This window comes from Sapajus apella, unplaced genomic scaffold, assembly GCF_009761245.1.
Source record: "Sapajus apella isolate SASKATOON/1434 unplaced genomic scaffold, GSC_monkey_1.0 scaffold18, whole genome shotgun sequence".
NCBI classification, from domain to species: Eukaryota; Metazoa; Chordata; class Mammalia; order Primates; family Cebidae; genus Sapajus; species Sapajus apella.
Genome location: NW_022436958.1, coordinates 4,895,630 through 4,922,489, shown reverse-complemented (window position 1 = coordinate 4,922,489; position 26,860 = coordinate 4,895,630). Strand labels below are relative to the sequence as shown.

The window sequence follows — 26,860 nt, the reverse complement described above, 5'->3', positions numbered from 1 at the left end:
TTTATTCAGCCCAAACTTTATTTAGGTAGATGGCCTCCGGTTATAGGAATTTTGTGGGATATATATACACACCTGGATTTAGATATATTTTAAAAGCAACTAGTGCCTGAATATCATTGTGTTTAGACTTATTTTTCTCCCTTTTCATAATCAGTATCAGCATTATATCGTGTAAGAAATGTATTAAACATTACAAATTTGAAATCAATATCGGTATCAATTTAATTCTGATTAATATTGTTCCATATTAAACCAAAACCATTTAAGAAGTATTTTGAGTAGTATAGGACAAAAAAGGAGCTCATAACTCTGTGCACATTTTAAAAATACTATGCTTTAAGCTTTTTAATTATGGGTGTTATTGTTCTATGCAGTTTTGAATATAGATATATCAAAAATGAATAGTACTCAGAAGGCCAATGATGGATGAGACTATTTTGTGCTGAGTTGACTCCTAATAAAATTATAGATGAGAGGAAAAAAAGATTCTGTTATCTTACCATAGAGATAAGTGCATTGTCTAAAGTGATGTCATGAGATTTAGAAGGACAGGTAGGTGACCCAGAACCCTTACAAGAAGACTCTTTAGTTAGCGTAATAGTAAGACAAATAATACTTGTGACTTGGTGAGGATTCCTAAAAAGCTGGATTAAAAAAGTTCAATTTTTAAAGCGTATATTTGATCTAATAACTATTGTCTTTAATTGAGAAATATTTAACACTTTTTAAAATTGGAAGCTATTTCTTATAGTTCCATTAGATGAACAGTAGAATATATAAAAGCTCCATAGTTATAGCAAGTGGCCATAACAAATACTATGTGAATAAAATTTCAATGTTATTTAATAATATTCTATTCTTTGGAAATTCATTTGGACAGCTCCCTTGAAATACATGGGTGCTTTTTTTCGAAATAGCTAATATGCCTCCAAGTCATTTCTATGCAAATTAAATATTGGCATTTCATATATTTTTTCTCATTATATTTTACCATCAAGATGTTTTATGAAGAATTCTGTTTATGAGAGACCTAGTGAAAGTTGAAGAATACTTGGTGTATTTCACTGTATGCCTGTATGATATTTTAGCTAAGTAATTACCTGTATATTCACATTTTAAATTATTTTTCCTTTGTTGGAAATTATATATCTTGTAATTATCTGTATAACTAAAATGATATTGCCAAATAATTTACTACTCTATCTTTAAAACAGTTTTTAAATCAATAACTATTTTATCTTTAAATTCCAAATATAATGAGAACTGCATATATCTGCAAATTCAGAATTATATTTTCTATTCAGCAACAGTATATTGTGATTTATTTATAATGTACTGAGAACGTATCTAGTAGGTTGTCAGATACAAGCATAAGGGTTCAACAAATTGATAACAACATTCTTTCAGTTTTTTTTTTAAATGCCAGGTACATTTTTGTTTATTTTATGGTTTACATTTAAAACATTCATGGTAAAATAAACTATAAATAAAAGATTATAGGATGATACTCACTTTATAAACTACAGTTTTGTTTTTATTTTCTGGCTCAAGAGTATGTTCCTAGCTAGCAGATATCCTGTCCAATGTAATTCAAAGTACTGAGTTGCAGTGACATAATATTTTGGTAAATGATTATTGAAATAGGCAACTTTTTCCCATGAAATAAGCTATAATATGGTGGTTTTACATGTTTTCATTTTTAAATCAATAAATATATCAAATTGTGAAAGACAGGGACATGGCAAATGAGAACACCAAAGATCATTCATTTGTGACAATATTCATCCTTTAACCTGTTTCTTAGTAATGTATTTATATTTACACACACATGTATTTCTAGTCAGTAAATTTTACAGTATTAATTATTTGTCAGTGTCAGGAGTTGGGCAGTAGTGACAGCAACAATGTTCATATTTTAATAATAAGGACATAAGAGGAAATTATCCAAGATAAGAGCAGCCATTTAAAGTAATTTTTAAAATTGGAAGATTATAATATATAGTGTGCTCACACTGGAGGAAAGTGCTAGTTTGTATATACTCATTTAATATTTAAAAAGTTGTTTAGGAAGCACACTGTAAAAGGATTTAGATTAATTGAAATCAAAGTTGAAGTTATATGAATGCCAATATAATAAATTATTTAAAAAATGGCAAAAATACTAACATTTAAAGGTATCAGAAACTTTTACTGTAGAATTATAATTTTACAATAAGAAAAAGTTTAAAGCCTTACTTAGAGTGGCTGAAATTTATGTCATTTTAAAAAATGTACAAACTGCCTTTCACCTTTAATTTGTTATGATCATTGCTTTTCAGGCCAGTGAATATTTCTACAACATAATTTTAATGTTTATGTAATACAGCACTGTATGCATATAGATATTTTATTTAAATAATTACAATATGTACACATTTATTTTCCTTTATTTTGGAAATTATAGATATTGTGATTAACTTTCATATAACTAGTTATTTTCACAGCCTGGATATAATGATAGATGTAGCATTTCTAGATCAAATAGTTTACACATTTTTAAGGCTTTACATCAATCCTCTTTTGCTCCCTGGGCCACTGTAGTTATTCTGTTATTTAATGAAAGCAGTATTATTCCTCCTTATTCTCTCTCCACTTGAAATACGTGGTTAGACTTGAAATATCTAGAGAAACATCTGGTTCTTTTTCCTTTTTTTTTCTTTCAAAATTTGGAATGTTATGAATTTCAGAACCTTCTCTATCATGACTCCCATCTTCTAAGACTGTTTTCCATTTTTTGGATTCCTCCAAAAACTAAAAACCAAAATCTGAACACAATAGTAAAGGCATATTTAGAAAAAGATATACTGAGGTTAATATTTCCTAAGCACTATTATATGTGAAATTTGGTCACCAGGAACAGAATGTCTTATTCTGGTTTTCTCAAGTAATGAACAAAAGTGCCTGATATAAAAATACATGCTACCTGAAGATAAAACAGGATTGTTAACAAAATCTAAGATGGGAAATCATAGAATGGTGTCAGGGAGGAAAAACTTTTCTTCTGTCCTCTTAGGTTCAATGTCTAGTGGCCTATAAGTTAAACTAACAAAAGTTAGATTGGCAGAAGAAAAGGCACGTGATTTTTATTAATATTTTATGTATATAGAATTCATAGAAGTAAATCTCCAAGAAGTAATGAGACTTGTGGCTTAAATACTGTTTTAACAAAGGAAAGGGGGTTTGGGCTTCAAAGGATGTCCATTGAGGGAAAGTGAATAAGAAATATATGGAGGAAATTAGTGGAAGATAAGGGTTATTTTAGTAAAGTTTTTTTATGTACACTCATCTCAGTGCCTACTGTCAGGGAATGAGTCATTCTCCTTTTCCTGGTATGGTAGAGAGGACACTTACACAAGGGAAGTTTATGCCACCTTCAGGAAGGGAAATGTATGCCCTACTTTTAGTTAGAAAAAAAGGAAGGCAGAGAATTCTTCCTACATTTGCTGATTCTCAATTGTCTTCAGCTCAAAATAATTCTTTTACCAAAGTGGCATATTTTGTGAGGCATATTCTGATTCCCTTCGATGGCTCTGTTCGTAGAGACCTGGAAGGTCTCATACAAGGCAAGCTACAAGGCAGCTCTCAGAAACTTAGCAGTGAAATTTGTGAACAGTTGGCTCTGACTGACTCATTGTCCATTACGGCTCCATCTGCCCCCTTTGGAAATGGCTAGGAGCTATTAAAAAATTACTAAAAATACAGACATAGTGCTTGGCTGAATTTAAAGAAGTATAACCAGAAGAGTGCAGAGATTGCCATTCTATCAGGACAAAATAACTTCATATTAATTAATGTTCACATTACTTTGATTCCAAGTCACAACCTGACTAGAATGCCAGAAAGTCTAATCTTCTTCTCAATGTAATTTAATTTAAAAATTTTTTTTAGAGACAGGACCTCACTCTGTCAGCCAGGCTGGAGTGCAATGGTGAGATCCTGGCTCACTGCAACCTCAACACCCTGGGCTCAGATGATTTTCCTACCTCAGTGTCTTGAGTAGCTTGGATTTCAGGGGTGCACCATCAAGCCCAGCTATTTTTTAAAATTTTTGTAGAGACAGGGTCTTGCTTTTTTGCCTAGGCTGGCCTCAAACTTCTGGCTCAAGTGATCCTCCTTTCTTGGCCTCCCAAAATGCTGGGATTACAGTTGTTAGCCATTGCCTTGGCCCAATCTTTTCATTAAGTAACTGACCTCAGATATTTTGCAGGGTGATCAAAATTGCTTACCTTGATTTAAAATTGATCTTCCCACTGTTTACAATCTCCAAGAGGAAACTAAGGCTACATCCTGAAGGAAATCTTAATCCCTGACCTTCAGGCCCTCCCTCCTCCAGACAGGCCTTGCTACCTAGTAGAAGTCTTGCACCCAACCTCAGAAATGTCCCCAATTACTAAGGCTGACAGAAGGAGCAGTACAAGGCTGCTCTGGGTTTACTGCTGAAACTCAATGTCAGCAGCTCAAAGAGCCGTTGCTACTGGAGGAAAAAGTGAGGAAGTTCTGTTCTCCAGTGTCATACTTATTTAAAGATATCAAAATGAAGCTAAAGAGAAAATTCATGAAACAGCTGCCCAGGCTCTAGCAGATAATAATTCTTGGTGGTCAGCTTTTCCATTATTTATCTCTCTCTCATTTACATGTAACTTTTTTGCCTAAAGCATGCCCTGGGCACCACAGTGACTAAATAGGGGGTGTATCCAGTATTAGTCCCAATTTTTTCCAGACCAGAATTTCCACCAGAATATTGAGCAGTAATTCATCATTATATTTCTATATTATACCTTTGCAGGGAGTTGAAGATAGAGGTGAAGTCCACTCAAATTCCTGCCTTCATGGATGCTGTATTTAGTTGGGGTAGACAGTAAATGCATACACATATACAAAAATGCCATATAGAAAAAAAATTATGTGAAATAAAATAAGATAGCTTCCCAGAGGCTTTTGCTGAGAAGGTGCCATTTGAGCGTAGACCTGGATGACAAGAAAGATCAGCCTTGTGAAAATTTCTAAGGAAGCACTTTCCAGGCAGATAAAATAGCAAATAAAAAGTCCTGAAAGCTAGATTGTGTTTGGCAAGTCCCAGCTGGTATAACTGTAGCTAAAGTGACAGAAGCGTAATTCAGAAAAGAAGAGGGTCAAGGGAGAAAAGTCCTGAACAACGTACCAACTATAGGAAATAAAACCTTAGTACTCCACTCTCCTAGCCAGTTGAAGGGTTAAACAGAGGAGTTATAGATGCTAGTTTATATTTTAAAAGGAGTACTCAGCATTGTGTGCCAATTGGACTGTGGGGGAGAACTTTAGGCGTTCAGGGGAGAGACTATGGCGGCTTGGAGTAGTGTGGTATCACTGACATGGAAGGCACTGAGACCCAGATAAGTAATTTGGGGGTAGGTAGTTGGAATGTATTGTTAGGGTACTATTCAGACTCCTGCTTCAATGTAGGGTGAATTTTCTCTCAGTGGCTCTCATTTTGCTTCTCAGACTGAACCTGGAAAATGCCTCAGACTCTTGTTAATATTTTCTACAGCACTCTATCCTGCCATGAATAAATAAGTTGATATGAGGAAGTATATTAGTCTCCTAGGGCTGCCATGACAGAATACCACAGACTGGGTTTTTTTTTTTTTTTTTTTTAGACAGAGTTTTGCTCTTGTTGCCCAGGCTGGAATACAATGGTGCGCTCTCAGCCCACTGCAACCTCTGCCTGCAGACTGGGTGTCTTAAACAATAGACATTATTTTTCACAGCTGTGGAGGCTTAGAAATCCAAAATCAAAGTGTTAGTAGGTTTGGTTTCTTCTGAGGTCTCCATAGCTAGCAGATGGCCACCTCCTTGCTGTGTCCTCACACGGTCTTTTCTGTCTGTGTGCACACCTGTGGTCTGTTTCCTGTTGGATTAGGATCCAATCATATGACCTCATTCAACTGAATTATCTCTTTTAAGACTCAATCCCCAAATACAGTCACATTGAGGATAGAGCTTCAACATATAAATTTTTAGGGGATGCAATAAAGTCTTTAACAAGGAGGGTTATCACCTAATCTAACACTCTTTAGACCTTGCTTAAGCAGAGCTTTCTTAACAAAGGGACAAATAATTCATTTTTTTCTTAAACTGAGCTTATGTAAATGTCAAATTTTTTTTAACATTCTTAATTTCATTCAGTATACAAATATAGAGGTTCTAATATTTTATTGCCCCTACTCTAATACCATTTTGTGCAAAACTGGAGAACACTACATTACATGGATGGCCATGAGACCTTGCAAGTGATTACTACAGGTACTTTAAATTATTTATTTTTGCCACCAACAGTAATTACACTATTAATCTCAACCAGCATCTATGCAAATTCATGTCTCTAGACACAAGAGAAGTGGTGTAAAATTATAGAAAAGTTGTACAAATTCATCCATGATTCTGATAAAATAATTCCACACACATTCTTATTGATAGTGGATGGAAATATTTCTCTGAGTTGTTTATGTAGCAGAATCAGTATAGTCATATGCAAGTTTTAGGTTTTATATTTTTGGTTGACTCATTCATTTGTTTATTCCATATAGCTACCAATTATTGTCCTTAGCATTTGAGTCGTTTGGCTAAAAAATTTACATATTAAATTAATATGGTGGAGTGTTTCTCATTTTACATATTAGGGGACTAATATTAAAATTTAAGTAAGTCACTCAAAATCATCCAGAGAGTGTCATGGCGAATTATCACACCAGGCTTTGTGCTTCCAAACTGCATTACCTTACCAAATGTAACTTTCAACCAACCTTGAAAACCACCCATGTGCCTGGTTTTGGAGTATGAGTAGGAGATAAAAGAATTAACAAGACATAGCGTCTGCCCTGAAGAATCTTATGTTTTAGGTCAAGTGTGGTAACACCACATTTGTAATCGCAGCTATTTGGGAAGCCAAGCCAGGAAGATTACTTGAGGCCAGGAGTTCAAAACAAGCCTGGGCAATATAATGAGATCCTGATCCCACAAAAATAAAAAATGAAAAAGATATTAACCAGGCATGGCGGTACATGCCTGTAGTTCATTACTCAGGAGGCTGGGCTAGGAGGATTGCTTGATCTTAGGAGCTTGACGCTACAGTGAACCCTGACCAGAAATACTTAATTCTGGCCTGAGAGACAGAATGAGGACCTGTCTTCAAAAAGAAAAATCTTATTTTTTAAACAAGAAGATAGACATGTAAACAAATAAAGTGCTTTAAGACAGTAAATGCTATGATATAATTATATACAGATCGCCAAACACAAGGAATCAGGTGAATCCTTCTACCTCTTGGGGACTAGTAAACTTTCCAAATAAAGGTACCATTTGAGCTGAATCTGGAAATATGGGTCCATTATTCAGATTATGGAAATAGAAGTGAGTATAGCAGTAGAGGGAAAGATTCCAGATGGAAGAAGTAAATTGAGGTCAGCACAAGAAGGCACAGAGATGCTTGGGATTTATCCTTTTGGAAACTAGAAATACTATCAACCCTATATTAATCCATTACCTGGATAGTGGAAAATGGGAGGAGGGCACAGATAAAATGTAGTTCAGACCCACTTAATTACAATTTGTGATTTAAGATGGATATTTACTAGAAATGTATTAAATTAGAATGTTTAGTTTGCTCTGTTAGCTGAGTAGTTCTTTTCTTCTTCTTCCCCACCCTGCTCTTCCTCTTCTTCCTTTTTTTAATGGAAATAATTTTAGGAACATCAGTTTTCATTGAATGAATTCTACATTTTATTTTCTAAATATCCCAGCAAGCATTTATTCAGAGCTGCCTTGTTTTTGTCAGCTAACTCCTTGCTCTCACTGTAATTCTCCCCTTCAAAATGCACAAATACTAGTTCGCTGGCAACAGTCAAGCCATCAGCTTGGACATTAAATTACCTGCCACTCTCCAGTTTTTCTGTATAACCCCAGACTGCCCCCTTAGCTCTCCATGAGGCAAATCTCTCAATATAACAATAAATGGAAAGAGTTTCAGGCCATATCTGTCAGTTCAAGGTTACAAAGGCTTGAAAGCAAGTTCTGGGCATTGTTCTTCAATGCTCTCCATCCTACCCCCACTGTCCTCTACATTCTCTGCTTAAGAAAAAATCATCTTGGGAAAAGGCATGGCAAAGAGACTTCTATTCTGTCACTGCTACAAGAAAGAGATTTTTGCACAGAGCTCCAGACAAACCGCAGAGAGCTGCTCCCACACAGAAGGGAAGCTAATGGACTAACAGACTGCTGTAAGCACACATATCCACCTCTGATTGTCCAGGTGGAGGGGCGTTCCTGATTTGCAGTAGGTACAGTGTAAAAATGTAATGGCTCCTATATAATTATAAATAATAAATTCATTCTGATATGTAGATATTTCTCTCATTCACAATAGTTTTAATTATTTTTCTTACAAATATACTGCCTTTTGGTTATTCCATGTTTTGCCATAACTTGGTTAATCCATCTCTGGGAAATTGTAAGTTGACTGTAATTCAATATTCCTGGAACACAGAGCACTGGGGGCAGCAACAGATCTGTAGATGGAAAATTAAACAGGCATCTAATCCTGGATGGCCTTTGTGCCATGCCTTTGGCAGGGGGAAGCCATTGGAGAGTTTTAAGCTGCAGAGTGACACGCTCACATTTGCATTTTAGAATGATCACTCCAGTATTCCCTCAGCAATGGCAGTCAGGAGAATGAGAAGTGATGAGACCCTGAGCTAGGCAGCTTCTGTGGGGAAGGTGAGGAAGTAAAGCTTTCCTGAGACAATGAGGACAAATAGTTAAGTGGGCAGTTTAGTGCAGGGTCTAGGAGAGGGAATAGAGGTGGGGAGAAGGCAAACAATGACTGGCCTGGCCTCTGGTGACTGAGTGGGTACCATTTGCTGAGAAAAATCTACTGGGAAAGACTCACAATTGGGAAAAATAAATTAAATTTTATGTTCCTAATGTAACGTTGAGGAGACTTCGTTGTATTTAGGTACAAATATCTACTATATAGTTAGGTGCATAAAAAGGATAGTTAGGGATAGCATTGAGATTTGGGAGCTGCTGGGGTGATAAGAGGAGTAGTTAGTAAAGTCACAAGTGAGAATTCTCCTCACCCTTCCCTTCCCAAATTCCCAGGGTGTCTTTTGATATTTGTGATATTGATTTTGATATTGTAAAGAATACATTTATTTTTTTAAAGTTGTGAATATTATTTGACATAATACTATGGAATCTCAACATACGACTCTTCCCTCAACATGCATTTTTCTTGAAGTTATCTGATTTTCTGCTTCCATATGGCAGCTGGCTCTCTAGATTTGCTGCTGTCTTGCTTGGGTCTCTAATCATTGTCACTTTGGAAGGTTCTCTTTTGCCTATCTCTCAATTTTCTATTTGTCAAATACTCTTTTCCAGTTTACTCTGATTTAGTCAAGTACAGCTTCCAAAAGCTTTCTGAGAAAGGAGCTTGTGAAGCAAATTTATCAAAGACAGTACTGTCTTTTGTGTTTACATTTGATTAATTGATTATAGAAATCCAGATTGGAAATAATTTGGTATCAAATCTTCCCAGACATTCTTGTCTTCTCAATAATAAGGTGAAGTTGAGAATTCCAATGCTATTATGCTATTATGTTTTTTGATCATTACTCTTTCACTCCAGAAACTTTTAGAATCTTTTTTCCCCCTTTATTAATCTGGCATTTCATGTCAATGTGTGTCTGTTTTGCTTGGAGCTTATTTGGCTGTTTCAATCTAAACACTGATGCCCTTCAGTTCTGAAAAATAATGTCAAATTATTTTTAAATGATTTTTTTATTTGTTTTACAATAATCTCTTAAGGTCATATAACTTAGAAGGTGAACTTTCATTTTCTGTTTTTTTATTTCTTACCTTCAAAAAATTTTTCCTTTAGGATTTCTTCAACTTTAAACTTTATATCAACATTTAAATTCAGCTATACTCCTTTTAATTTCTGAGTTCAAATTTTTTCTTTTTAACCCTTTCTTCATTATAACCTCGTTTTGTTTCATGCATATCATTTCTGTATTCTCTCTGAGGATATCCATTTGTTTTCATTTTATTCTACTTTGTTTTCTATTTTTGCTGCTGCTTCTGTTTCTGCTGTTTTTTTTTTTTTTTTTTCTGTTTATTCAGTTTGTTTTCTTGCTCATGGTATAGTCATTCTTTAATTATCTGATGTTTCTGGACTGTCTTCATTTTTCTAAAGATCATCAGAAATTCTGAGTTCAAGCAGCAGGCCTTATGTAATGATAAACATCTTTAAAAATAGCTTCCCTGAGCCTTTAGAGTGTGTGTGTGTGTGTTTGTGTATGTGTGTGTGTGTGTGTGTGAAGGCAGACTCCTCCAATTATCTCTTTCTTCAGAGCATTGGTTTAGACAGTTTTCCCTAACAGGGAAACCTTTTAATATCTCATGTGGGGCATATAAACATGAATGTGAGCTTCCTCAAAAAAGTCGGGGAAGGGGACTGATGTCAAATTTAACAGTTAGGTCTGTGGTTCTTAACCCTATTTGCATATTATAGTGGGAGGTTTGAAAAAGTCTCGTGTTCATGGCATAGGCCAAAACAATTCAGTGGCAATCTCTAGCGGTGGCACCTAGACATTTTTAAAAAGGGCTTCGGGTGATTCTAATGTTCGTCTCACTTGCCCACTGGGCAAGCAGCATCAGCACATTTGCATCACCTGAGAACTTTTCATAAATGTAAACTTTTGGTCCCCACTTTTGAACTATTAAATCATACAGTCCGGGTTGGGATCCAGAAATCTATGGTTTAAGTAGCTCTCCACATAATTCTAATTCATGCTGAAATTTGAGAACTTCTGTAGATGATCACTTAATTCTTTATCTCAGTATCCTTCTTTGTCAGCCTTTTGGGTGAATTTCTAATCTTTCACCAGGCTTGAGGAGCAGTACTCGCCTTGGCAGTGTACTCTGGGTTCTAACCACTTTCTTTTTTTTTTTTTTTTTGAGACAGAGTCTCACTCTGCCGCCAGGCGCCAGGCGCCAGGCGCCAGGCACCAGGCGCCAGGCTGTAGTGCAGTGGCGCGATCTCGGCTCACTGCAACCTCCGCCTCCCGGGTTCAAGCAATTCTCCTGCCTCAGCCTCCCGGGTAGCTGGGACTACAGGCGCACGCCGCCACGCCCAGCTAATTTTTTTGTATTTTTAGAAGAGACAGTGTTTCACCATATTGGCCAGGATAGTCTCGATCTCTTGACCTCGTGACCCGCCCGCCTCTGCCTCCCAAAGACCTGGGATTACGGGCTTGAGCCACCGCGCCCGGCTCTAACCACTTTTTTAATAGACTAAAGCAATCCTCCTATTTTCAATTGCATTTGTCTCCCTATTTTTAGACACTTTAAGGCCCACAATTTCTAATCTAGTCTGAGCTTTTGTAGTACAAATTAACTGTCATCTGACCTCTTCCTATTGCAGGTCTAGACTCTCATTTTACCTATTAAATGATCACCAATTATAACCTACTTTCAATCCACTTCTGGTTTTTTTTTTTTTTTTTTTCTTTTTTTTTTTTTTTTTTTTTTTGCCATGGTTTCCTGTCCTATACCTTGTCTGTGTAGGTTTATGCATTTTTAATTGTTTTCTAATAAATTTTGGTTTGCCGGGAGAGAAGAGAGATAATAAAATTGCCAGATAAAATGTAAGACACCCAGTTAAAATTTAATTCCAAATAAATAACAGACATTTTTTTGGTATGTCCTAATAAATTATTCTTCATTTATCTGAAATTCAGATATAGCTAGGCTTTTTTTCTATTTTAAAACTGAAGGGCTGATTTTTGACAAAAATCTAATTTTAAGTAATGGATCTCAATAGTTCTGGCATAGGGTAGTAAAAATACCTATTTGGAATATTTCAAAAATAAGTTATTAATTTTAATGATACATCTAAAGAGGTAAAGCATTATCAAAATTTAATAATTATCATTCTTAAATACCATAACTGAAATATGTATTACAACTACCTTTATTTTGGGCTGAAACTTTAATTCAATTTATATTCATTAAGTTATGTTTACACTGCATAGTATAGTGTTATTAGGTCCAATGGGAGACTATTTTAGAGATGACAATGTAGTAGAAAGACCACTGGAATTCAAGTAATGCTGACCTGGAGTTAATACCACACAATCCTGCTGTGTGACCTTCAGGAAGGTCACCTTTTGATTTTCCATTTGCTTATTTTGAACAGAATGTATGTTAGCACATCCTATCACTTCTATGACAATGAAACAAGACAATTGTTTTTACTCAATTTAGAGCCTCTCAAAGGTTCTAGAACTTGGTAAGTGCTTGGTAAATATTATTTTCCTTCTCTTTCTTTTTTGGAGAAGAGTTTGGAGACTGTATGGTATATGCTAATTATGGTATATGCTAATTATTAATATTAACATATTTAACATTTTATAAATATTAAAATATTTCATGAGTTCCTTTAATATCTCTGTTAGTGAATGTATTATTTTGCTAGGGATGTTGTGACAAAGTCCCACAGACTGGATGACTTGAGAGAAATTGATTTTCTAGCATTTCTGGAGGTGAGGATCTGAGATCTGCTCTGTTGTCAGGTCTGGATTCTTCTAAAATCACTCTCCTTATTTGTAGATGACTGTCTTCTCCCTGTGGTTTCACGTGGCCTTTCCTCAGTGCATATCTGCGTCCCAATGTCCTCTTCCTATAAGAAAACCAGTCACATTGGATTAGGGTCCATCCTAATGGAGCCTCGTTTAGAATTAATCATTAAATACCTTTTAAAAGACTTCCTCTCTCTAAATACAGTCTGAAGTACTGGAACTTAAAAATTCAGCATATTAATTTTGGATGGGAGTCACAATTTAGCCCATAAGCATGAAGTAGATTTACTTATTGTTACAACTTAACCACTACCCTATTATATTAGCTCCCTGCTTACATACAGCTTAAGCAAGCAGTGTTTGAATTTCAATAATTTCTGAAGATTCTAACATCTTCATTAAAATAACAGTATGAGACAAAAAAATGAAATGAACAAATGTGATTCCAAGTAATAATTATGCAGTGAAAAACAGAGTTTAAAAGAATGCAGAACACTGTGAAGAACATAAAGAATTACAAGACAGGATCCTTGTCAAAAGCTCTCATCCCTGAATAAGCCATCAAAATTAGCACAAGTGAAACAATAAGGAAAACAACCATTAAATACAAAATCATGTGATTATGTTTGTAGAGCAGCCTTAGAATCAGGGAGAAGGAAGCATCCGTGTGGGCTGGGCTAGTCTGAAATACTTTACTGAGAATAAGTCTATACTTGTGCATTGAAAGGTGAATATAGTGGAGTTATGTGCAGACACATGTATGACAACTGTCATAAATAAGAATTGGACCGTGCCTATTTTCTTCATAGCACCAATAGAAGTCTTCCCTTATTTCTTTTCTATTGGTTTATTTATTATGTCTGTCTCTATTACTAGAATATTAGGTCTGTAATGGAAGAGATCTTACTAGTCTTATCTCCTGTCGTTTTTCCATCATCTGGAATCATACTTTACAAATAATACATGCTCAATAGTAATTGAATAAATGGATTAATGCATATTGTAAAATGAAAAGACTGCAATTGAAAAGGAGTCTCAGTAGGTGGAATAAATTTGATTATGTAGGGCTTTAAAAATCTGATAGAGAATTTTAAATTTGAACCTGTATATAATGAGGAGGTTTTGAAGAACCTTAAGTAAGAATCATGCATGATGAAAGTTAAGTTTTTAGATGACTGCAACAACCTGGAATAATTTTTCCAGGAGACTTGGGGTCTTAGATTCACACTGGTCATTCTTAAGGTGCCTGTTGTCTGAGTCCTCCTGGTCCTTTATGAACACAAGCTTCTTTAGTCATGGTCTTCAAGGCTGTGGTTCTTTGTGTTCTGCTCCTTTACTCATTTATTTCCTGACTCTGTACCATGCCATCAGTATCCAATTTATCAAGTTCAGAAACTTTGTATGTGAACAGGGTGTGGTTTTGTGCTACTCTTAGAAGCCCTACCCACCCAAAATTATAATCCAGAACTGGTTTTCATGGACACCTCTACAGGGAGCCACAAAAGGGTAAGTCTGGCATTTTACGTGTTGCCTGTAGAAATTAGTATTCTTCACGGCCAAAGAGTGTGGTAAACAACCACAGTGTCTACCACATTTGGCTACCTTCTAGTGGTCAAGGAAGAAACATTTTTTTCTGGTTTTTTTTTCTAGTCTCCTGTAGCAATAAAAATAACACAATCAGAAATGATTTTTTTATTATCTTGCCGTAGAGATGTGTTCATATGTTCAGTTTTAAGTGAATGCAACCCAGGGCCATAATAAATTACTTAGCTGACGGAAATGGAGAATTTGCAGAGATACATCTTGTGAATTCATCTACCCATATAGCTCTCTTTAGCTTTAATGTGTAGAGTTTCTACTCAAGACACACTGGGTCCGATAATGTGAATAAGAAGGGAATGTCTTCATTTCCTGAGTGGCCCATTCAGTTAGAGGTGGTCCAAATAAAAACTTTCCTGTGTTACAGTGTTATACTTAGGCTCACTCAATCATCCATGTCCTCATGGTGAGGGCTTTGGCCTGGGAGACAGAAATGGAACACTTTGATTTGGACTTTAACAATGGTCTTTTTCTTTAGTCAGACAAACCAGTAGGCTCTCAATTCTATACTTCAGGTAAAGTCCTTTTGTTAATTTTTGATTTTTCCCATAATTTTTGATTCAATATTTTTATAAATTTTATTTCTGAAGTAATATATACATAATTACAGAATAAATAATACAGAAGAGACTCTTTTCAATAGCAATGTCTGCCACTCTAATCTGTCTATCCCCAGTCCTACTTCTCAGGGACAAATCTCTTATAGCTGTCTGTTATTAGTTGTGGTTGTACTATTTTCTTTCCTTCCTTCCTCCCTTACTTTCTTTTTTTTTTTTTTTTCTTCTTTCCTTCTTCCTTTCTTTTTCTTTTCCTGGAGTTCTTACTCCCAGAGTCTTCTATTCTCATGATCCAATATAGACAGCTTTTTATGCTTGCCTCATAGCATTTATTCTGGGGCTTTCCTTTGCCATCTGGCTTTGTTCAGTTTCCTGTTTTTTAGATTCCTTCTCATTATCTTATTTTCTCATTTTTTTCCAGCTTAACTTTCAGTTTCTGTTTAAGAAAGAGTTCATGGGAGGTAAATTTATGATATATATCTCCCCTCTGCACTGCTACACACACACACACACACACACACACACACACCCACACACACACTTTTACAGTTAATTAATAGTTTATTATAGAGTTCTAGCTTGATTGTGATTTCTCCTAAGAATTTCCCAGGCATTACTACACTGTTTTCCAGTTTCTATAATGGTGAAGAAAAGTTTAGCATGGTGGCTAGCAAAGAAGGACTAAGTAATTTTTGTAAGTGACTTACCTTTTTCTTATCTCCAAACTTTAAAAAAAGATATATTTTTAAGCAGAATGTTCTGAAATGCCACATGCATATATTCATTTTCTCTATTCTCTTTGCTGGTGAATCACTTGAAGCTGTCATTCTCAAGCTTTTTGGTTGTATGACCTTTTTATAGTATTAAAAATTATTGAGATCCCTAAGAGGTTTTTTGATGTGGGTTATACATAACAATGTTAGATATTAAACCTGAAAAAAATTTAAAAATATTTATTACAAATTCAATTAAACATTACAAAATAAACACATTGTTTATATGTTATATTTTAATGTTAATAGTTATATTTTCTTAATTAGTAAGGAGAGTGGCAATGTCCTACATTTTGCGGATTTACTTAATATCTTACAATATAGCCGAAATTTATTTATTTATTTATTTTATTGCATTTTAGGTTTTGGGGTACATGTGGAGAACATGCAAAATTGTTGCATAGGTACACACGTGGCATTGTGATTTGCTGCCTTCCTCCCCATCACCTATATCTGGCATTTCTCCCCATGCTATCTCTCCCCAACTCCCCACCTCCCACTGACCCTCTCCTATTTCCCCCCAACAGACTCCAGTGTGTAGTGCTCCCCTCCCTGTGTCCATGTGTTCTTATTGTTCAACACCCACCTATGAGTGAGAACATGCGGTGTTTGATCTTCTGCTCTTGTGTCAGTTTGCTGAGAATGATGGTTTCCAGCTTCATCCATGTCCCTACAAAGGACACAAATTCATCATTTTTGATGCTGCATAATATTCCATGGTGTATATGTGTCACATTTTCTCTGTCCAGTCTATCATCAATAGGCATTTGGGTTGGTTCCAGGTCATTGCTATTGTAAACAGTGCTGCAATGAACATTCGTGTGCACGTGTCCTTATAGTAGAATGATTTATACTCCTTTGGATATACACCCAGTAATGGGGTTGCTGGGTCAAATGGAATTTCTGTTTCTAGGTCCTTGAGGAATTGCCACAATGTCTTCCACAATGGTTGAACTAATTTACACTCCCACCAACAGTGTAAAAATGTTCCTATTTCCCCACATCCTCTCCAGCATCTGTTGTCTCTAGATTTTTTAATGATCGCCATTCAATATAGCTGAATTTTTATATCTGCTTCAGGAGATATTGTGTAGGTTCAGATATATGCCATTAGCATAAAGAGGATTATTTTAAAAGCTTTTTCAGATGATTATGAACATTCTTCTTTTAAAACTACATAAAAACTCAACAAGTGTTAGTTTCTTAAAAGTGAATAGCAAAAACCATATAACTAAATTTGTATTTGTATTTCTGCTCATATTAAAATTTATTGGCCTAATTTTCACTTTTTCATTTCCTCTGCATTATTTTGGCTCAGCTTATGTTGTTCATTTGAAAAATATTACTTTCTTATGTTATGTATATCTTCCCAGTGTTGATATATTTCATTATACCATATTGAAAAAAATTAGATTCATGAATATTGTCACAAATCTTATTAGAAAAAATTTTAGGTATTAGGAAATTGTCTAACTTATGGTATTGATAGATGTTTCCCAACACTCTAGTCTTCAGTTGAATGTTTTAATTTTATCATTGGAAAGAAACTGCCTTAGCTGTTTTTATCTAACAGGATTTTCTTATTCATTTGGGGTAAACATCTTCTAAATATTTAAGTCTGAATAGCCATAGTCTGTCAGTCATTCTTCAAAGATAAAATGATGTTCTATGAAAAAAGTAGATAATTGCTTTTGCACCTCAAGCAATCTCATAAGACGGCCCCTCCAGACAATTGTATGTTGGTATGCAGCAGAAGGGCTTCATGCACACTTCTCATTTTGTGACTTAATATTAAAACGTCATGTCCTAAAGAGTCAACCTTTAATAAAATTAACACTTTTTGTTGGTCAATTAAGGTAATTTTTAAATAAAACTTGCATTTTTCTCCCCTGTGAGTGCATGACCGTAGTGAATTCAGTAATACCTAATACAGGATGATGCTACTGGCTATTGGGCTTTTAAAACAAATATCCTACTAATCTTTTTTTTTTTTTTTTTTTTTTTTCCCTACCATCTTCTGGGGTTGCTTTGGTTCTTTTTCTTTATGTTGTGGAAAGTTTCCACCACCATATTTTCTGATGATTCTATTAAAAAATATTTTTTCATAGATTTTTTAATCTCTAAAGACTTCTTTAGTGATTGCTCATATTTAATACCATCTTTTACCTTCGTGAGTGATGTATGTACCAGAATCTCTTGAATATGTTTATTAGATTTTTGATAATTAAAAAAAATTTAAAAGATTTTTTTCTAAATTATTACTCGTGCACCTATGTTTATCATAGTGCTTATTTTTCACTGTGCTGGTTTTTCCCATTGAGCTTGAGATCCTTGATTTCCTATGATGGTTAACAAAGGAGTACTGTGTATCTTTCATGGGTGTCTTTTACCTTTATGAAAATAGAACTCTTTTCATTCGGTGTCTTCCTTGAGGGGAGCTCTGAAAAGAATTGGACCCTGTGACATGCAGGTTTAGTTTTAGGAAGGACCTAGTGGTCAGGATTTGATTCCCGCAAGTGCCAGAATGTAGAGAACCGTGTTGCATGGCACCAGTTTTAATATTCAAAACCTCTTCACTGAGTATCTTAGAAAAGAGCTGTGGCTACTGATCTGAGACTTTCCATCAGCTCTCAACCCTCTGTGAACTAAGGACAAAGAACTAAGGAGATGTAGGTGGTATTAAATATAAAAATATCTCTATTGAATCACCCAAATAGAGTTAAATAACCTTATTTTAACTTCTAGGTAGAAAATTGATTTGTGGTCTCAATTTGTGGCCATTAATTCTATTCTTATTGAAAAGCCTGAATCGTTCAAATCCTTTAAAATTATAACTTTATTTTAAATTACTGCATTGCCTTAAATGTTTTTAATGCTCTCATGGCGTCTTGGAAAGAACACAAATTTTGTAGATAGGAAGACCAAATATGTAAATTTGATTAAGTTACTTCATCTTTATTGAGTCTCAGATTCTTTATAAAACAGAATGAGAATAGTTTCCTTACAGTTTTGCTTTCACAATTTGAAATAATGCAATCATAAAAGTATAGTTTTTCACTAGAATGCTAGCTTCCTGAGAGGAAGACCTCTCTCTCTCTCTCTCTCTCTCTCTCTCTCTCTCTCTCTCTCTTTCTTTAATCTGTGGCGCACTGTGGATTCTCTGGTATCTAATGATCACTCAATAGGTGGTAACAGTGTAAATTAATATAGTGTTGGAAAATGGGTCATTAGAAGATATAGAGAAGGTTAACATAATTGTGAAGAGACCAGTAATGGAGAGCACAAGTGATTAAAAGCTTACATGCTTTTAATAAATAGAAAGTGTGAGAACAATGCATGTTTTATAATTGTTGTTTAGATGTTTTGTTAGATTTTGCCATTTATTTACAAATACATATAGGACAAAACTACATGATCATGTTTAAATATGTAAATAATAAAATCTGATTTTATATTAATTTGAAATATGCTTTTGTTTATAGCTATATAATACTTAAAATTATGTAAAATACAGGAATATTATATTTTTTTCTAAGAAAAAGGTAAATTGAAGAATCTAATTGTAGAGGAGGAGGAAAATTTGAACAAACAAATGTCACTCTGAGCTACATTTTTAAATGTAACAGTGATTTTAGTGTTTCCCTTAGAAACAGAGTTTGGAAATATAACAAAAGAAAACAGAAAGTATTATAGTTTAGTAGGTATTTATTATTATTTAATAAGACAATTATACTTTCCTTTAAAAAAAGCTTTCCTTTTTATAGATAAGAAACTGTGGTGGGCAGACCAAAACTTAGCTCAGCTGGGAACCTGCAGCAAAAGAGATGGAAGAAACCCCACCATCCTAAGAAATAAGACTTCTGGGGTAGTTCATATGAAAGTATATGATAAAGAAGCACAGCAAGGTAAGTCACACTAATGAATTTGTGCCAGATTTTGAATACATAATGTGCTCTTTTTTATACTAGCTCCTCAATTCAACAATAGAATGTTTCTATTATTGCTTCTAATTAAAAAAAGAGAAAAAAAAGGAAAATATTGCTTAAGACTTAGAAGAAATGCCTTTAACATAGGTGTATAATGAGCTTTGAAAACATTAGCAAACCTACTATAGGAATTTTAATGTGTCAGGTCTTCAAAGAGGTATTATCCCATTCTTGACTTAAAAAAAAATACAAGAATAGGAATATATATCCTGGCAAAATATATGCAATGTATAGTTAAGCCCAGAACCTGGATGCACTAGGGGATTTCAAATGGACTACATCAACAAAATAATTCCATATCCAAAAGCATGACATTGTTTGGCTCTAAGCATTTTGCTTTTTTGTTTTGCTTGTCCAAATTGTGTGCAGTGAAATGGAGTGAGAGAACTAACAGATGGTTTACATAGGTAGACTTGTCACACTGCCCAAATGGCAATTGGATTAGAGATGGCAGCCAGTACGGCCCTACACCTGCTAGTCCTTTCTTACCTTTCACTTCATACTCCATGACATTAGCAGAATTCTCTTTCTAAAAAATAAGAAAAAAAGTCTTTTTCTGTACTCTACTTTCATATGTTAATCTCTTCCATGAAAATCCTTAACTTCACATACTTTTCTTAGGAAAAGATTTCCAGAATGATTTTGAACACTAAGAAAGGGTTTTTCATCTGAAGGATTTGGGGTATGTTCAGCAAAGCAGAGAAGAGTAGGGGGAGTAGTCATAGAGAACCAAGAGTATCGCTATTTCTGAAGACAGGTGAAACAATCTAGCAAGCAGAATTTATTGGACATTCCAGTTGACAGCCCTGCCTGCACCGCAGGAGATAAGATGGAGATCAGATTAGGGTTTGCCTTCCCTGTACAGGCAAAGGGTCACATTAGTTTGGAATCTTCACTTGCCCCAGGTAGAGGAAAACAGATTTCTTATTCATGAAAAAATTTAATAATTTTAGAAGAAAAGTATTGCTTTAAACATTTATCTAAAGTATTAGGTTCCTTTTATTGTTGAGAATTAATAAATATTTGTACATTTATATATACAGAATGTATATGCACCCAAGATAATGTATATACATACATATACATACACGTGTAATCCGAGAATGTATATAATACCCAAATGGTTACATACAAATCTATTTGTTCTATGAATTTTTTGGGTTATGTCTATAATAATAAACAGGGGCATTTTCACTAGTAATTCAGCAATGAAACTTTTTCTATATGAAAATAAATTATTGTACTGACATTTAAGTCAAGGGTAATAGATAATGTAATTGAGAATAAAATACTGGTACTCAGTAAATAAAACATTGAGACTTTTTTCAGATTTTCAGTACAATATAATTGTGTGTAAAAAATCACAGCACTATTATAAATCTTAGTGCATAACACATACATATGAGATTGTGTCTGAAAACATAATATTAGTAAATATAAGAACAAGAGGGAGGGTGGGTGAGAGAGACAGAATTTCCAAACAAAGCATTTGAGAAAAAATTATACACTTTTTAAAAATGATGGGGGGGAAGGCAGCAAATCACACTGCCACATGTGTACCTATGCAACAATCTTGCATGTTTTTCACATGTACCCCAAAACCTAAAATGCAATAAAATAAATAAATGGGGAAAAAAAAACTGTGAACAAGCATATGCTTTGTTTGAAGCTGTAAATTAATATGTCAGATTTGTAGATATAATTCCAGTGAAGTTTCTAGGAGGAAACAATTAGTATATGACCCTCAGCACACTTTACTCTTAACAAGATTTTCCTCATCTTTTAAAGATTTGATTCTGTAGGCATAATTGGTTGTTCTATGCTTTGTGAAAGTATTGCCAAACAGACAAGGACCTCTAGCACTTAGAAATCAATGGTATAATATGACTAAGCTTAAAATTGAAGCAGTGAAAATACCATTTTTACTAGAAGAATATACCGATAAAAGCATCGGTATTAAAAACAATCCCATTAACAGAATTACTGTAAGTAGCTTAAAAGCTTCATTAGTATGAAATATGACCAATTTAGGACTCTTTAAGGTGTTAACATTATTACCTATTTGGATTTCAAAGTATGATTAGTGACTTCATATATAATTTTTGACATAGATCATTGGAGAGTTTAGACTTCTTGTTAGTCAAGTGGACTTTCTAGCTCCACTAGAGAGATTTGGGACTTGAGGTTTCAACATCACTATTATTATAAAATATTCAGCCATGCTAGTATTTATAATTTGATAGATAACATAAATTTAAACGTAAAACATAAGTATTCCACATAAATTATTACTTTTAAATTTCACTATATTTTCTACTTTATATTTAGCAGAAAAAAGAACCTTATTGTAAATAAGAATTTATTTCACAATTTTTTCACTTTTTCTCTCCTTCACTGTTAATTTCTTCTTAGAGACTAAACAAAGGATATATGAAATATATGTCATATATCCTTATATGACATACATTTAGTCAATGTTAGTGTATAATGTAATTGTTGAAATATATCACTTTTATTATTTATCAAAAATATAGTTCTCTATATATCTGAACATTTGTCTGAAATATATGTAATATTTATATATGGCTATTTTTGCAATTATATTAAAAATATACAACCCCAGAAGCTCCTTTTTTCCATATATTTTTTCTATTATCAAAGCTCAAATTCTCTTATTTTTACAACTTCATTCTCCTTCCTAAGCTATTTCTCTTTACTTTTTTTTTTTTTTTTTTGAGACAGTCTCGCTCTGTCCCACAGGCTGTATGTAGTGCAGTGGTATAATTGCTGCGACCTTTGCCTCCAGGGTTCAAGTGATTCTCATGCCTCAGCCTCCTGAGTAGCTGGGATCACAGGTGTACGCCACTACGCTTGGCTAATTTTTGCATTTTTAGTAGAGATGGGGTTTCAAGACAGGCTGGTCTCAGAACTCCTGGCCTCAGATCTGCCTGCCTTGGCATCCCAAAGTGCTGAGATTACAGGCACGAGCCACTGCACCTCGCCTCTTCAATTCCCTACTTCTCTTTCTCTCCAAGTGTTGTTCTTTCAAGCTTTATAATTAAGTATCACCTGCCCGTCTCTCCAGAGCCTTTCAGTCTTGGCAGTTTAAATACATCTGCATCTACATACGTCTCTCTAAAAGATTGGCACTACATTAATATATCCATGCTTTCTACTTCTGTATATGGTCAGTATAGAATTATTATAAATTTAGGCTGGGCATGGTGACTCATGCCTGTAATCCCAGCACTTTGGGAGGCTGAGGCAGGCAGATCACTGGAGGTCAGGTGTTCGATACCAGCCTGGCCAACATGGTGAAACCCCTCCTCTACTAAAAAATACAAATATTAGCTGAGCATGGGGGCAGGAACCTGAAATCCCAGCTACCTGGGAGGCTGAGGCAGGAGAATCTCTTGAACCCAGGAGGTGGAGGTTGCAGTGAGCTGAGATTATGCCGCTGTACCCCAGCCTGGGGGACAGAGTGAGATTCTGTTTAAAAAAAATTATTATAAATCTATAAATATAATTGTTTCATTATTTGAAAATGATAGAAATGAAATTTCATTTTAATATGTAAGTCAGCTTGGAAAAAATGTGGGAATGAATCAGTTAATTTTTATCAGTTTATATAAGATAAACATAATCATTTAAAACCTTCAGGGCCGGTATATGGCCATACATAAAATGGACTTCAGCAATGGCCAAACTGATGGCTACAGGACATGAGCAGAGAATGTGGTAGATCTCCTGCTGAGAAATCATCCAAGTTGAGGGTATTTCACACCTCAAAAATGACAGAACTCATGGCAGTTTCGATTGAACAATTAAATCCCATCAGACTATCTTGAATTCAGAAGACAAGAAATAATGAGCTGCATTGGTATTTTGAAATTTCCACGGAGAACTATTGATATAGAGCTTTCATCATGCTTTGTAATTCTCACTGGATTTATTGCACTTCATATCAGTGCTTGAACATCCAGTAAATGGCATTGCATGCTCTAGAATAATAAAAGTGTTGTAAAAATGAGATATTTAATGAACTTTCCGAGTAAGATTGTAAATTACTTAACTTCACAGTACCGGCATTAATTAGCACATTGGGCCTAGTAAATTCAATGAGACATTTTTAGTAGGGTTTCTAGAATGTCTACCTGTGATTACCTGACTAATATTTGTCATTGTTACTGTACAGAAGTAAGAGGAATTAACATGCCAATTAATTAGATGACTCTTATGGCTGTGTTTTTCATATATTTTTGGAGAATTATGTTCCTATGAATGGGAAAATTTATCTCCTTGCTTTAAAAAATTATTTGAATACATATATACACACATACCTTCTTTCTTTTAGAGGCATAATGTTTTAGTGGTTAATAATAATTTAACAGCTATTTATTTGACACATATGGATAAAATATTCTTGCAAAGGAAATAATTGTAGAGTTGAATTTAACTTTAAAAATCAAAAGAGCAAAAGATTTTGGTTTCTCTGATCTCAAAATATTACAAAGGTCTATGACAATATTTATGACAAACCAGTTTCCTCTTGCTCTTCTGTAACTATTAATCTTCTCATGTATCTCTGCTGACTTTTCTGAAAGGGCAAAATTCAACCATAATTTCTTACTTTAAATTATTCAAGAGAATAAAATGCAATCCTAACCAATATGAAACAGCTGCATTTAGAAATCAATAGCATACATATTTGTCAAATTATTGATATTAAATAAAACTTTATTTTTTATAATTGCATAAAATAATTTTGTTTGTTTTTATTTTATGCAGGTAGCAATTCCTGCCAACTAAATAATGGTGGATGCTCTCAACTTTGTTTACCAACATCCGAAACTACAAGGACTTGTATGTGTACAGTGGGATATTATCTCCAAAAGAACCGCATGTCATGTCAAGGTATGAGTTCATAAAAAAACCTTACCTCTTGTTCATTTACTTCATTCATCATTACATACCATGCAGATTTTAGGCAACCAAAATCAGTTAGATATTAGAAAAAAATATTAACTAGTTGTTAGAAAATGATATACTGTTTCGTCTCATGTATGTAAGATTTTAATGTATTTGAAATACTTAAAATATCATTTTCTGCCTTATGAGAGATTCTAATTTTTTAGTAATTTTAGTCACTGCACTTTATTATCAAAACTTTAACCAAATCTAGTAGAAGCTACCTTCAACTTGAATAGACAAAAGTTATAGTAAAAAGCAGTTCTTGACTGAGCTGGAATTAATGTAGAATTTGAACTAAGTAATGTTTACTTTAGAGAAAGCACCAGAGAAAATGTGAGGTCTCACATTCTCTGTAAGAGAACTGGTATCTAAGTGATTTGTCTCCCTCTTTCTTGTTTTGCAGTCTCTAGTTCTATTAGTCCCAAAGACCTTTGGTCCTAGAATGATCTTTTATATCTAATGATCATAGTTTAATTTTATCTTTAAAATGCTCCAATCTTATTTGAGAAATATATATACATATGTTAGTCTTATCATTTATCTGATTTTATATGATATATATTATATATATCAATCTTATTTGAGAAATATATATACACACACATATATATGTTAGTATTATCAATTATTTGATTTTAAATCCAATGTTATATGATACTTATTATGTGCATGACACTGTTCTAAGCACCTTAAACATATTAATTCACTTAATCCTCATAACCTCTTGAGGTAGATCTCTTATTATCCCCATTTGAGAAGTGAGGAAGCTGAGGCACAGAGAAATTAAGCAACTTACTCAGGTTACATGGCTAGAAAGTAGCAGAAGCAGATTTAAATCTAGGCATTCTAGTTTTAATAAGAAAAAAAATATGTATATATATTTTATAATATATTGGAAAAATGTGTAAGCATTAGCATGTGTACTTCTGGTAGTTAGCTTAATATTTATGTGCCTATTTTAGGACAGGCCTTTGGTACCAGAGAAGTAAGATATTATAGCTAATTAAGCCATTGATGTATTCTTAGTATGACAAGGATTTATGAAGACTACCTTCATACATTTCTTAATTTAAGAAATCTGAATGTCTATTAAAATATCAGTGATATAGTTATCTTAAATCAGGTTTATTATTATATATAAGCAAAGAGATATTTGGATTTTAAAGAAGAGGGAGTACATTTTGGTTGTGAGGTGATTTAGGCTTCCAAGAATCATCCAACTCAGTGCTTATGAAAGTTTGGGGCCTGTGCCATCATCGTCATCACCAACTGGGAGCTTTTTAGAAATTTAAATAATCAGGCCCTGGGATGGAGGCCACTAATTTATTTTTAAAAATTCTGATTTTAACCAATCTGATGCATAATCAAGCTTGAGAACTATAAATCTACCTACCTAAATCATTATGATCTATTATATACTAAAATATAATCTTATTTAAATGAAATAAATCAGGAATTGTAATGTATAATAATATTTTAAAAGGCTAGGAATACACTTATTAACATAAATTAAGATTATTAAAAATAATACAGATGAAATTATTTTTTATCTTAAATATTCATTATTGGCTTCCCTTCCCCCACTTATCCCCTGCCCTAAATTTAGGTGTAGAATCATTTCTTATGTACTCTGTTCATGAAGGAATCAGGGGAATATCTCTTGAACCAAGTGACAAAATGGATGCTTTGATGCCTATATCAGGAACTTCATTTGCTGTGGGAATAGACTTCCATGCAGGTAAACAGCTTTTTATTCATAATTTATGTTTAATGTATTCACTTGATTTGTTAAATATGATGGAAATATAGCCTTTTCCTCTGTACTTTAATAGTCAAGATAAAAAATAAGAAAGCAGCAAATAGATAAATTTTTAAAGCCAATCATAAATTGTTCTAAATATATAATGTGTGAAAAAAATCAAGTAAAACTGTTCTAAAGTATAGAATTTGAATTGCAATTGCGATTCAACATACCATGATTGGCACTTGATTGCTTATTTTTATTTCCCTTCTTTATTCGGACACTTTACTTTTATCTAGTTATAAATATAAAGATATGTAAATCATTATGATCTATTATATACTAAAATATAATCTTATTTAAAATATATCAGGATGTGATTTTCTATTCTAATGCAAGCAGTGGCAAATGAAATCCAAATAATAGAAACAATTATACATGCTAAACCATTGAAAATTATTTTTGAATATAGTATGTATCATTTGGGGTCAGGTTTTACTTCACCTTCTTATATTTTAGCAAACAGTGAAAGGAAGCAAAAGGAAGCAAAGTGGACACTAACCTTTTGCTGTGGCTAATA

The 26,860-nt window shown here is 33.9% G+C and overlaps 1 protein-coding gene across 2 annotated transcripts in view; it reads left to right on the top strand.

Annotated features, from left to right (window-relative positions):
- LRP1B (LDL receptor related protein 1B) overlaps positions 1-26,860 on the top strand; it is a 1,894,725-nt gene that overhangs the window by 1,343,126 nt on the left and 524,739 nt on the right. For both annotated transcript variants that reach the window (XM_032286208.1, XM_032286207.1), the window contains exons 33-35: positions 19,347-19,487; positions 24,357-24,482; positions 26,146-26,277. In XM_032286208.1, the coding sequence (XP_032142099.1) occupies positions 19,347-19,487; positions 24,357-24,482; positions 26,146-26,277 (399 nt within the window). The remainder of the gene's footprint in view (positions 1-19,346; positions 19,488-24,356; positions 24,483-26,145; positions 26,278-26,860) is intronic.